Source organism: Populus euphratica, unplaced genomic scaffold (genome assembly GCF_000495115.2).
Source record: "Populus euphratica unplaced genomic scaffold, PopEup_1.0 scaffold838.1, whole genome shotgun sequence".
In the NCBI taxonomy this organism is placed as follows: domain Eukaryota; kingdom Viridiplantae; phylum Streptophyta; class Magnoliopsida; order Malpighiales; family Salicaceae; genus Populus; species Populus euphratica.
The window spans coordinates 36,750-50,766 of record NW_011500694.1 but is presented as its reverse complement, the minus strand read 5'-3'; the positions used below and the strand labels follow the sequence as shown (position 1 = coordinate 50,766).

Below are 14,017 nucleotides of genomic sequence, written 5' to 3'. Positions count from 1 at the left end.
TAAACGATAAATCAATCCAAACAAAACATGTATAGTTATTTTTTTTGTACAGCAGCTGAATTAAAACATGAAATTAATATAATAATAGTTGTATTTTAAAATATTTTTTATTTAAAAATATGTTAAATTAATATTTTAATTTAATTTTTAAAATTTATTTTTGATATTAATGAATTAAAATAATTTTAAAAAATAATTTTTTTAAAAATAAAAACTTAAGAAAAGAAGCAGCATCACTTTATTACATTAATTACTTTTGTTCTATAATTACATCATTACGTTGTAGCTAACTTTTACAGAAAACAAATAGCTTTAAACTTTTTTAAATATTCAAAAAAGAAAAGGAAAATACTTCACTTTATTACATTAATCACTTGAGTTTGATTTTGAGGTTTCTTTTGTGTTTTTTACAATCTCTTGTTTCGTTTGCTAGCTTGAGCTTCCACAAGATTTTCTTCTATTTGTTGATCTAACATTCTTGGTCTCTCACTTGATCGATCTTTACTTTCAATGGACAATGAAAATCCTAGAGAGGGAAAGTTTTTAGAGAGAGAAAGCTAAAGCAAAAGAAAGCAAAGTGAGTGACTTGACACAGAATTTTCATGTTGAATTTTGTATTAAAGATTCAAACTTTGAAAAAATTTCAATCTTTTGAGTGGTAAAGGTTTAGTTGGTCGTCTTTGATTTGTGTGTATTTGATATGGGTGGGTGTTTTCCTTGTTTTGGGTCACCAAACAAGGAGGGTAGTAGTGGTGTTGGTCTTGTTAAAGAATTGAACAAGAAGGATTCACTTAAAGAAGGTTCAGCTGTTCAATCTCACCATGTTGGCAGAGTTAGTTCAGGTAACAAAATTTGATTTTTTTGTTAATTTTGGTGAATGAGTTTTGTTTTTTGTATTTTTTTAAAAGATCATTTAATGGTTTTGTTGTGTTGAATCATGCTTTTTTTAGTTTCATTTAGAGGTTTTTTGGTGATGGTTTGCTGGTAGAATTGGGTAATGCTTTGATCTGTTTCATTAATGAGTGGCTTGATAAATTGGGTTTTTTCTCTTTTAGTTTTGCAGTTTTTTGATTGGATTGCTAGCTTCTTGTTTGCGCTGATTAATTTTTGTTCTAACGGTGTAGTGCCAAGCGGTTATTTTGGTGATCTACTCTTGTTTTTAGTAACTGTATTTGTGTTGTTTCTTATAATTATGTTTTGCTTTCTGTCTTAAATCATCATTATTAGGATGAAATGGGATGGTAGTAATTGCCTTTCAAACTGAAATCTTCTATTTCCCTAGCAGATTGGGAATGAGAAAACGAAAACTTCTGAGGTGATCTGTGTTTCTATGTCCTCACTGTTTCTACGAAAAAAGTAAAATTAGTGATGTCTTAGGCTTAAATTAATGTTGTCTTCGAAATATGAGATGAGATTGTTGTCATTTCTGTTTGAACAAAGACTAGTTTCAGAATACTCACCCATAAGAAAACCCAACATCTCGTTTGTTGTTCTAGCTTTATATGTAGTATTGTTTTGGGAAGTTCATCTAATTGTAAAGTGCTCAGAGTCACATAAAAGGTATAGAGCAGCATAAAGATATGCTGTTCCATATTTTTTTTTATTTATATACATCTTTATCCTCTCGATTGCTGAATCGCGTTCCATAATTTAGCTTGCTCGAAGTTCTGGCTGCAGCAATTCATCTATCTGTTTTCTGATTCACATATTCATGCAGACAAATCAAAATCTCGGAGTGGTTCTGATCCTAAGAAGGAACAATCAATTCCCAAAGATGGTACAACACCTAACATTGCAGCACAGATATTTACATTCCGAGAATTAGCTGCTGCCACAAAGAACTTTAGACCAGAGTGCTTGTTGGGTGAAGGGGGTTTTGGGCGTGTTTACAAAGGTCGCATTGAGAGCACTGACCAGGTAAGTTGTGGTTTGTTGAAATGGATGAACATATTACCATGCATTTTTACATTCCGTAATGTTTGTTTTACATTATGTGCACTATATGTTAGACTTCGTAACTTTTGATATTAAGCTTCAAATTCTGTGGTTCTTTACCTTATTAGCCTTTTTCGCTGAATTGTAATTTCAAAGAATGTTGTGTTGATCTCCTTTGATGATATTTGGTTGGTTGGAAATTGCATTTGCAGGTAGTTGCTGTGAAACAGCTTGACCGAAATGGCCTTCAAGGAAATAGAGAATTTCTGGTGGAGGTTCTCATGCTCAGCCTCTTACACCATCCAAACCTTGTCAATTTGATTGGCTACTGTGCTGATGGGGATCAACGCCTCCTTGTTTATGAGTTTATGCCATTGGGATCATTGGAGGATCATTTACATGGTTAGATTCTTTGCCTTATTTGCTTTAACACATTGCATTCATACAACCTCATTGCTTGTGGTTAAATTGTTCTGTCACATCACCTGGTAGAAAAATGAGATCCCCTATGGCAGACCACTTGTCTTTTCAACATGCATTCACTTTAACCTCTTTCTTTGGACAGACTGGTCTATCGCCCATTCATGAGATCAGGGATGAATCACTGGTTCATGCACTACATACTGTTAAAAATATGTATTTCAGGACATATGTGGATATCATACCTCTTTATGTGTTTGGTGATCTGCATGAGTTTTTCTTCCTAGGAGAGTGAGAGAGTTGACTAAGAATGGACAGAAAACATGAATATCTAGCCCTGGTCTTATCCTTTTGCTGAATTATTCTCAGAATAAAAGGCATAGGAAAGTTTTAGGAGTCATCAAATCTTTGTATAGATCAGAAAAGGGAAGTCAGGGAATTGACTGGCCATCTTGTTTCTTTGAAACATTTTGTCAGTATTTAGGGGGAAGTCTTAAGGGGGGAAAAAAACACTCTGCGTTTTGTGGAATTGAATTTGGAACCAATCACAATTGATGTTATAAGCAAAAGCATCATTGTCATTGGTGTGAGGATGTTGAGACCAGTTATTAGAGTTATGGTATTTGGGATAATCTAAGAATGATTTGTTGATGCTGCTAAAAATGTCTTAAAAAGAGAATGGGATTGGAGAGCTGGTGATATGTATATGCTGCTATAGTGGCAGCTGCTGTTTGAATTTGATTTGATAATGTTAAGATCTTTCATAACAAAACAATGTATTTTTGAGGAAATGCAGAAGGGAGAAATGAGAGGAGAAAGGTAGATGAATGTTGATTGAAACTGGAAACATTTATTGCTTGCCTCTCAAGTTTCTGTACAATTGTGCTTTTATACAAGTGACGCAATCCTTTCTAACTAACAGTTAACTCGTAACTGATTACTACTACCAATCTAACTAACAAACCATCTAACTTGCCACATCCCTCTTGATCTTTGCTGCAGAATTAGTTGCAGTTACACGTGCATCTTCCATTGCTACATTCTGCCCAAACTTTACTTTTGGCCTGTTGATCTTTGCTTCTGCTTCTTTGCTTGTTTCCAATGCCAAACTTACTTGCACTTGTAACAGTACTCCCTCCCTATGAGATTCTTGACCTCAAGAATCAAGGCAGGATTCAAGAAATTGACTTGAAAGTTCTTAATCTTCCTGAGTTGCATTTTCTTTGAATAGTTTGGAGCATTGAATAAGTCTCATAACCACAACTCTATTACCCTTTTTCATGATCTTTCAATCTAGAATGGCCACGGGATTAACTTTAACTCTTTAAACTCATCGACTTTTGGTAATGAAGAAGAGACTACTGCATTGTTTCCCACCTTTTTCTTGAGCAAAGATACATGGAAAACTGGATGAATGGTAGATCCTTCTGTAGCTGCAACTTGTATGCTACTAACTCAATCCTTTGCATAATCTTATATGGACCATAAAACCTGCGATTCAACTTGATGCCATTTCTTAATGTCACACTTGTATGTCTATAAAGTTGAAGCTTGAGATACGCGAAATCCCCAACCTTAAATTCTCTTTTTATCCTTCCCTTATCTATAATTTGTTTCATTCTATGCTCAGCTCTTTCCAACTGTGTCTGTAACAGTTGATCCATGTTAGCCCTTCTTTTAATTACCTTTTTTACTGCAACTACTATTGTGGTTTCTTGTGTAGCTATCTCTTTGCTTGGTGGAGGATATCCATGTAGAGCTTGAAAAAGACTCATCTTGATGGAAGAATGGAAGCTAGTATTGTACCACTATTGAGCCAAAGACAACTAGTGATGCCACTTCTTTGGGTTGTGCATTGTCATACACGTCAAATAGTTCTCCTAACCCTTTTGGTTTGGCCATCAGTCTATGGATGGTATGATGAACTCATCAGTAGCTTCACCCCCAATAGTTTAAACAATTCTTTCCAAAATAGGCTAGTGAATGCCTTATCCCTGTCTGTGACAGTAGTTGTCGGCAACCCATAGAATTTGTAGAAATGATCCTAGAAAAGTTGAGTTATCTCTTGAGCACTAAAAGGAGGTGTTACTGCTATGAAATGCTTATACTTGGTAAACATGTCAACTATTTGAATGTTGCATCTTTTCCTCCTGAATGTGGCAGTACTTCTATAAAATTAATGGTTATATTTCTCTAGGTTTCTTCTGAATGTTGCATCTTTTCCTCTTGAATGCAGCTGTACTTTTATAAAATCCATGGTTATTTTCTCTAGGTCAATGGTTGTGGTAATCCATGGTATGCTTACCCTTTCTATCTTGCGCATGCACACATCATATTCTTCCACAAACTTTTAGCTTTTTAACTAAAGTCTTCATTAGAGGCCAGTAGAACATTGCCTTGAGTCTTTTATGGGAATTTTGTATCCAGCATGGCCCTCTACGTATCAATCATTTGCAACACTTGCCAATCTTTCTCTTGAATTTCTCTTTATTCCAATGACTATATTGTTCTTATATCTAAGCACCCCTTCAACAAAAGTGTAATCTAGCCAACTACTTGCATCCATCATTTTCTCAGCAATAATTATTGAGAATCATCCTTGTAAGTCTCACTTACTTCTTTATACCATGCTGGTGCCACTATTGTAATAGCTCCCATCCTTTTGGAATCAATGGTGTTTCATTTGGACTATCCATATCACCAATTCTTCTAGATAGAGTATATGCTACAACATTCTCCTTGCCTCTCCTATCTGAATTTGATATCTTAGCCCTAACAACTTGGTTAAACTTTTATTTTTTATAGGAGTATGAATCCTTTGTTGCAAAAGGTGCTTTAAACTTTCATGATTAGTTTTAATGATGAATTGATCATGTTGCAGGTAGAGTCTCCATTTTTTACTGCCATTAGCATAGCCATATACTCCACCTAAATTGATAGTCTAAGATTTATTGGACTTAATGCCATTAATGAGCTAGTGGCCTTTCTTGGCTCAAGATTGCACCAAAATCTTTTTTCACACGCATCAGTCTCTAGCACAATGGTGCAGTTGAAGTTTGTCAAGGCTAAGACTGGAGCCTTGCATAAGACATCTTTTAACTTGTCAAAAGCTTCTTGTGCCTTTCTATTCCAATTGAAATTTTCTTCTTTAGAAGCTAAGTTAATGGCTTGTTGATGACTTCAAATCCCCTTATACTCCAGTAATATCCTGTCAATCCACGGAAACTGCTCAACTTTTTAACTGAATAAGGAATGGGCCAATTCTTCACTGCTTTTTTCTTTTCTTGGATTAGTGAGCACACCTTCTGTTGATATGATGTGCCCCAAGTACTCAACTTGTTGCTCACAAAATATTTTGATTTCTTTGCTAGCACGTGTTTTTCCCTCAATGTAAAATTTTGATTTCTTTGCTAGCAAGTGTTTTTCCTTCAATGTTTCTAGTACAAACTTCAGGTGGTGGATATGTAGTTCTAGAGTAGAACTATATACCATAATGTCATCGAAAAATACCTGTACAAACTTTATTGAGAATGGTTTCAACACAGTGTACATCAAGGCTTGAAATGTAACTGGAGCATTAGTCATGCCAAAGAGCATAACTTTGAACTCATAGTGTCCATGATGAGTTATAAAAGTTGTTTTCTCATCATCGTCTTCATGCATTCTAATCCAATGATAACCAGACCTAAGATCCAACTTGAGAAGAATTGAGAACCATGTAATTCATCCATTAAGTCATCAATTAATGGAATGGAAAATTTAGTTTTGATAATCAAATTATGTAGTTGCTTGCAATCAACAAAAAACCTTCTAGTGTTATCTTTCATTTTTAGCAGCAACATTGGAGAAGCAAATGGACTGCAATTGTGTTGTATAATCTTATTTTGCAACATCTTTTTAACCAACCTCTATCTCTTTCTTATGCACAAATGAACTCTCATAAGGTCTGATATTGATTGGTTTGGCCCCAGGTATGAGAGGAATGATATGATCAAATCCCCTAGCGGGTGGAAGGTGTTTAGGTTTTGCAAACACTGAGTCGTATTCTTCTGGCAATGTTTTCACTTTTAAGTTTTACATAGCCTAAGTAGGTTCTTCACGTACCTTCATGGAAAAAAAAATTATCCCATAAAGCCATACACTGCCTCTCTCAAGCTCTTGTAGTCCTTTGCGGATGTGATCATTTGTAATCCAGCTTCTTCTATAATTCCTTTCAATTCAGTCATCCTACCATCCTTTCTGAATGACAATTTCATTGTGATGAAGTGAAACAGAATTGTTGAGTAGATTCTCAATCAGTCTACTCCGAGCACTCTCAAATCTGTTTGAAACTTGTATCCTTGCATAAACCATATGAATTTTGGACTGTGAGTATTACATATGTGTTGGCTACTGTTACAACAAGCATCATAGTATTCTTAATGGATGCCTTATTTTTTTTAATAACATATGCTTCAATGAAGGGTACTGCCACTATCAATCGAAATGACAATGTCTCTTCCTTGACAACGGCCTTTGATCCTTTTAGTGTTATGTGCATAACTTTCAACCAATGCATTCAAAGATAGACCATATTCCTCATTCTTGCTTTCTTCACCCATAATGCATGAAGGAGCAGTTCTTGGAATGAATCTATTCTTCTTGGCCAAAGCATTATTAGACTCCTCTTGCCATTCAACTTGATCAAAAACCCACATCAGAATTGTTGGCTTGAGGATCTTGAGCATTGGTTTAATGTCATCCTTGATTCCACTTCTAAAGTTGGAGATGTAATATAGTAGTGATGGATTTAAAGCATTCAATAAAGATTTAAGTTCTTCAAATCTTTCCACATACTCCTTTACACCTTTGTCCTGCTCCAACTTGTTAAATTCTTCATCTTTTCCACTACCAAGCCTCATACAGATGGCTCTTGCAAATTCTTCCCAAATAGCTAAATCATTTCCTCTTGGGAAGAATTCTTCATGCCATATCTCTGTCTTTCCTTCAAGGTATAAGGAATTTATTTCCACCCACTTATTCACTGGTGTGAAGTGCGTCTTGAAGAATCTCTTGCTCTTCGAATCCATCTTGGATTTTCTATCCAAACAGTAGGTGATTCCACTTTAGGTAATGCTACATTGTACCAACCCTATGGATATCATGGTTTCCCATGGTTTCCCCATGGTTGTAAGCTCTATGGTTAGGTATTATTCCATCTGAAGCTGAGTTATCTCTTCTTTCTTTGCTTGGTTATTCATGAATGACTTTAATGTGGTCATCATAGCTTCCATTTGCATGTTGTTATGCTCGGCCCTTTTTGTTTGTTCCTGCCATTGCTTCTGGTTTGCAGCTATGGAATCTTGAAGTTCTTAATGAATGCTTTGTATTTGTTCATCAAGTCTTTTTCTATGCTCTTCCAATGCCTTAATCTTGTTATTTTCCACCATAGTTCACTTCCAAAATACCTCAAGATTTCAGTATACTATTAGTGGCCAAAGATCTTTGCTCTAATACCAATTTGTTGAGATCTTTCTTAACAACACAACGTATTTTTTAGAAGAAATGCAGAAGGGAGAAACTAGAAGAGAAAGATGGAAGAATGCAAATTGAAACTGGAAACTTTTATTGCTTGCCTCACAAGTTTCTGTACAATTATGATTTTATACAAGTAATTCAATCCTTTCTAACTAACAACTAACTTGTAACTGATGACTACCAGTCTAGCTAGCTAGCTAACTAATTAATTTTCCACATAATTCTCTTGATCTTTGCTGCAGAATTAGTTGCAGTTACAGTTGCAACTTCCATTGCTGCATTCTGCCCAAACTTCACTTCTGGCCTGCTTATCTTTGCTTCTGCTGCTTTGCTTGTTTGCAATGCCAAACTTGCACGTCTAACACAAACACTAGCAGAATGATGCCTGATAAAAATAGTCAAATCTGGGATAGTATTTATAAAATGCCACCACTAGTGTCATTAGCATTTGAGGTGGTACTGTTTGTATGTTTGATATTGCTAGTATCAGTTGTAGTTGAATCTGACATGCTAGTGGTATTTTTAAATTGCTTGAATTTTGCAACTGATACCTGGTATTCTTCATCAATTCATATGAATACCCTTGCGAAATTTTCATGACAATTTCATGTGTTGTGTTGTTTTTTTATTTGTGGTGTACTTATCTGATCCAAGTAGCAATATATTATTTTAGTTTCTTCATGAGCTGCGTTCCAACAATAAAGGCATGCTTGCACTTTTATTGATAGGAGTTGCTATATCATGTCCATAATTTAATGTTAGGGCAGTCTTTTAGAAGAGTGCATAGTGAAAAAAATATTCAAGTATAGGTTTTATCTTGGTAGTTCATGGCAAACATGATCACTCGAAAGTATTAGTAGATTATTGCATATACAACTAGACTCACTGCAAAGCTTTTGGCAATATCGCTTACAGTATGTGTGAGATTAAAGTTGGGTCTCCTTCACATAACTGCCATGCAGAACTTAGAAGGATTAGTTGTCAAACCTGTGTCTAATCTTTTGATTAACTAGCATCAACCGTCTGTTAAATGGTTGCTTATGAGTTCCTGCCTCAAATTTGTGTTAAGTTGCTGAATTCAATTCTTCAACTGAGAATGGCTTTGTATGAGTACTATCTTTCAAGATGAAGAGAAAGATCTTCTGCTTGTGTGTGGACTAATCTTAAATATCTAATTTCCCATAGACAGAAGTGCTTGGCCTGAGAGTCTGGCAATAACTAAGTCTACAGGGAGATGAATAAGATCCTTGAAACTGGGGCAAAGGAACCACTAATATTATTTGGTATAGCTGTCATGGCTATCAAAGAAACCCTTGTTGAGATGATCGGATGAATTACAGCAGTAAAACCAGCATCACAATTTAATGCTATTGTAGTCAAGGGTAGCACCAACTGACGTTGAGGAAAATTGAACTGAGATGGTCCTACCCTGTGCAGGAAGAGTATAGAGTGCAGTGTGATTGGATTCGATTTAAATTGAGGCTGGACCAAAAGAAAAATCTGGTAAGGGATAATTGGAGAAGAGATAACTGCTGAAGGTATAAGAAAATAGCTGCGGGTGAGCTGAATGGAAAAGGCAGGTTCTTGCAGCTCAAGAGTGTGAGATTAAGGTTGTTGATAGGTTTGGGTGGCAATCTGTTTAGCTCTAGGGCTATGTGGCATAATAGCAAGCTTGCGTTTGCAATTGAGTTTTTGAACCAAGGTTTGAACCAGAACTTAGTTTTAAGTGTCTCGAAATTCTGAAACTGTGACTTTAGAAACTTCAAATATCTGTTGGAGTTTCTGAACTTTTTTTTTTTACTCAAAACCAGCCTTTTGTAGCAATATTGAGGCCCTTGATTGACTATATCTGTTGATGCTTGGAGTTGTAACTTGTAAAACAAAGTACTTGTTCTTGTTATATCTCTTTTGGTGGTTGCTGACATTTCTTCATAACTTTAACATCAAAGGTTCTTGATTTAGAATTACTCTAAAATGATGCATTTCAGTGATTGATTTGGATCCCCTTTATCTGCCTGTATGCATGTTTCAAGTTTGGATAGTAATAATATGGTTTCTGCAACCCACTCTTGTTAGCTTATTTAATGTTGCTTTCAGATCTGCCTGTATGCATGTTTCAAGTTTGGATAGTAATAATATGGTTTCTGCAACCCACTCTTGTTAGCTTATTTAATGTTGTTTTCAGATCTAGCCCCGGACAAAGAGCCTCTGGACTGGAACACAAGGATGAAGATTGCAGCTGGTGCAGCTAAGGGATTGGAATACTTGCATGATACAGCAAACCCTCCTGTCATATATCGCGACTTAAAATCATCCAACATCCTTCTTGATGAGGGTTTCCACCCCAAGTTGTCAGATTTTGGATTAGCAAAGCTAGGTCCAGTTGGTGACAAGACTCATGTCTCAACACGTGTGATGGGGACATATGGTTATTGTGCCCCAGAGTATGCCATGACTGGCCAACTTACTTTAAAGTCTGATGTCTATAGTTTTGGGGTTGTCTTTCTTGAACTTATCACAGGGCGCAAGGCAATTGATAACACCCGGGCTCCTGGAGAGCATAATCTAGTTGCATGGGTAAGTGTTTCTTCCTTTCATTTATCAGCTAACTTTTTAATGCTTCATATCAATGCCTCATGGAATTTTACATCCTTTTTATCTTGTACACTGAATTAACATGAAAAGAAATTTATGATCCATCTGTTTTTTTCTTGGGACCTGGGGCTTTTAGGCAAGACCACTTTTCAAGGATCGTAGGAAATTCCCTAAAATGGCTGATCCACTGCTTCAAGGTCGTTATCCAATGCGAGGATTGTATCAAGCTCTTGCGGTTGCAGCTATGTGTTTGCAAGAGCAGGCTGCTACAAGGCCTCTAATAGGCGATGTTGTGACTGCTCTCACATATTTAGCTTCCCAAACTTATGACCCAAATGCTGCCAATCAAAGTAACAGAGTCGGACCATCTACACCTAGGAACAGAGATGATCGTAGGGGAATGGCTGATGGGCTGGATAGCTCAGATGAGCATGGACGTGGTGGCCGAAATGGTTCCCCTTCCACTTACAAAAACTCACCTGATTATAGGAAACGGGACCATGGTAGGGAATTCAGCACAGGTGCAGAATTAGGAAGGAGTGAAACAGGTGGATCTGGCAGAAAATGGGGTTTGGATGACTCAGACCAGCAGGATTCTCAGAGAGATAGTCCTGTGAGTACCAGCAGAGCAAGGGAAACTCCAAGAAATCGTGATTTAGATAGAGAACGAGCAGTTGCAGAAGCAAAAGTATGGGGTGAAAATTGGAGAGAAAAAAGGCGGGCAAATGCAATGGGTAGTTTTGATGGTACAAATGAGTGATGGCACCACAAGGACATTGTTATGGGGCTATGGTCTTCTATGCACAGCGAATGTTATATGCTTCTGAGGGTCATCATGACGAAAGAGGTTGCACATACATCATCCTTCATTGTCTTGGTTTCAATTTCCCACCTGGGTTAAGACTTATTGTATCGAACTTCGACTGTTGTTTGTCCTGTATCATTCTTGTAGCTGAGTAGGAAAATGAATTCTTCAATTATATGGTTGAGGGAAGGACACAGTTAAAGAAGAGTTCAGGGGAAGTGGTAGCGTTCAATTTCATGTGATTTAAGGGTAACCCCACTTGCAGAATGATGTGTGCAACATGTCATTCTATGTATTTAGGGGTTTCTGAAGTTCATATTCCATGGAAATCTGGGAAGATTATCAAATTTCTGCCCCCATGTATTTCTGTTTTATGTGGGGTGGTTTAGTGGGTTTGGTTTGGGTGCCTCATTGGTGTCACAGCTTGTGCTCAATAGTCTTGTATATGGATTTCTTTGAGTCAGTCGTGTTCGGCTTATACAGAAAAAGTTTTCATGATATTGTTCTCCACGTATGATCATATCTCTCTCTCTGCTTCTATCTCCCTCTCTCTCTTTCTCTCTCTGCTTCTACTTGCTTGTTGGGTCATGTTGTAGGATGTTTCAGGCTCGAGAATGATTTGCAAGTGTTAATTTCCAAGCCAGTCTTTCCAATGAGTCACTTATGCTTACTATTGTTGGATTGTTTGACTTGTCATCTCTGTAGCCTCGTATGGGGATGGATTGTTTATTCTAGCACTTGTTTTCAGTAGAAGATCTATCTTAAATATCAATCCTAGCGACCTAGTCTCCATTACGATGCTGCTTCTCCCAGGGTGTAAATAATTTCTTACACGTTTTTCCCTTGGGAAAGAGCTAGCTCTTTAATTATCAGATAGTGGTCTGTGTAGGGCGAAGCCGTAGTCAAAAGTAAATTTTCAGACCACATTTTAATTGGGCAGTTGTAGTCCTGCCCATTGAAGTTGTTCTGTATAATGAAACCTGTCTTTTCAGTTAGAGATGACACTTGTTTCTAAACCTTTTCAATTAGAGATTACAATGGATATCTACAAGGTTTCTACTATAATAATACTCTATTTATCTAATATGTAAGAAATTGAGATATAGTTATCTTACAGATGCCAGCAGTATAAATATAAAAATCTAAAAATTCAATAAAATTAATTTTTTAAAAAATAAATTCAAATTTATGATTGAATTTAACTCACAGGTAACTTGTAAAAGATATTAAAATTATAAAAACTGAACCCTCACTCAACATCTATAAAAAAACTTAAACAAATATAAAAATCACAGTTTAATGAGGAATTATAAAAACTGAACCCTCACTCAACATTTATAAAAAAAATTAAACAAGTATAAAAAACATCTTGAAGTTTAATTAATTCTTTGATAGGTTAACGTATAGGTTAATGTAGTTTAATGAGAAACCAAAACAAAAAAATCATCACAATACATACAATATGCGGCAATAATGCATCCCAACTTAAAAAAATATTGTCTTATAAAATAACATTAATACTTGAAATAAAGTAAAACAATAATTGATATAATGGCTAACATCAACCTAAATTAAAATAAAGTCTAAAGTATCTCAAATAAAGCCAAAAACATGAGAAATAATAAAAATAATAATTCTAGAAAATAACGTTAAGTTTCCGCACACTAAGAATAAGAAGAAGCAATTATTGAATGAAATCTTTGCTCGAAAAGGATCCTTGGTCAAAATATATATAGTGTTGAAATAAGAAAAACTCTTGAAGTTAAATTAATCATTAGCCTTCTATATTTTCACACAAATTGTTTCATAATTTGAAATTCATAAAACACATGGAAACATATAATTTCAAATAGATGAATCCCTTATGTATAAAATATGATGTTGAAATTAATTAAACTTGTGAAGTAGATGAATCCAACTCTTCTTTACAAAGATTAAATTGAATAAAGTCTAATCATTACTTGTTAAAGTTGTAGTGATGTGAACCTTGTAGATATAAAAAATAAAAATAAAAACTCATAATCAAATAGACATTTCTTAAGAAAGCTAAATCCATACTTGTGATTAAGCTTGACTAATGATAACCTATTTTGATGCACCAAAACTATAGAAATTAAACCTCTACTCAATGTCTATAAAGAGACGTGAAGGAAATTATAGAAGATATCATAAAGTTTGGTTAATTCTTTAATAAATCAAAATAGTTCAATAAAGAACCATAAAGTATAAGCAAACCCCACACACACATAATATTAATTGTTGAAATCAAAGTTTGTTCCCTAAAAAACTTAAATATGAGTTAAATAATCCCATGTATAATAATTAAAAACATCCTAAACAATTCTAAAAAAATAATAAAAGATTTTTAAATAAAATAAAAAAATAATAATAAATCAACTAGGAGACTAATACAATTCTCACACAACAACTTTTAGATCTTATTGTAAGGCCTTTCTGATGTTTGATTTCCATGAAATTCTAACCCAATATATAACAAGAACTTTGAAAACTTCTGATAAAAGTTCAACCAGATCTAACAATCGAATAAAAAAATATGTTCATTAGAGTAAAATTATGCATTAAAAAAAATTCTAACCATCAAAACTAATTGGCCCATAAAATAGATTGATCAAGCCCTTTTGTGCATTAATTAAATTGATGAAGGTCTAGATCTTCACCTATTGGTACATGTTGGTGATGCTCCTTGAAATCCATCTTGGCCCAACTATTCTAAATAAACCCATT

The 14,017-nt window shown here is 35.2% G+C and overlaps 1 protein-coding gene across 1 annotated transcript; it reads left to right on the top strand.

Moving 5' to 3' along the window:
* Window positions 1–321: 321 nt before the first annotated feature.
* LOC105116025 (serine/threonine-protein kinase CDL1-like) lies at window positions 322–11,801 on the top strand. The gene is made up of 5 exons (XM_011013160.1): window positions 322–842; window positions 1,718–1,917; window positions 2,148–2,337; window positions 10,058–10,449; window positions 10,604–11,801. Exons 1-5 carry the CDS (start codon window positions 701–703, stop codon window positions 11,225–11,227), a joined length of 1,548 nt encoding a protein of 515 aa, XP_011011462.1. The 5' UTR covers window positions 322–700; the 3' UTR covers window positions 11,228–11,801.
* The last annotated feature ends 2,216 nt before the right edge of the window (window positions 11,802–14,017 follow it).

Excerpts from the sequence above, each read along its gene's own strand:
- LOC105116025 (XM_011013160.1), top strand. The coding sequence starts at position 701 with ATGGGTGGGTGTTTTCCTTGTTTTGGGTCACCAAACAAGGAGGGTAGT. Across the intron at positions 2,338-10,057 it reads ATTGGAGGATCATTTACATG|ATCTAGCCCCGGACAAAGAG; the intron begins GTTAGATTCTTT and ends TGTTGTTTTCAG. Across the intron at positions 10,450-10,603 it reads AGCATAATCTAGTTGCATGG|GCAAGACCACTTTTCAAGGA; the intron begins GTAAGTGTTTCT and ends TGGGGCTTTTAG.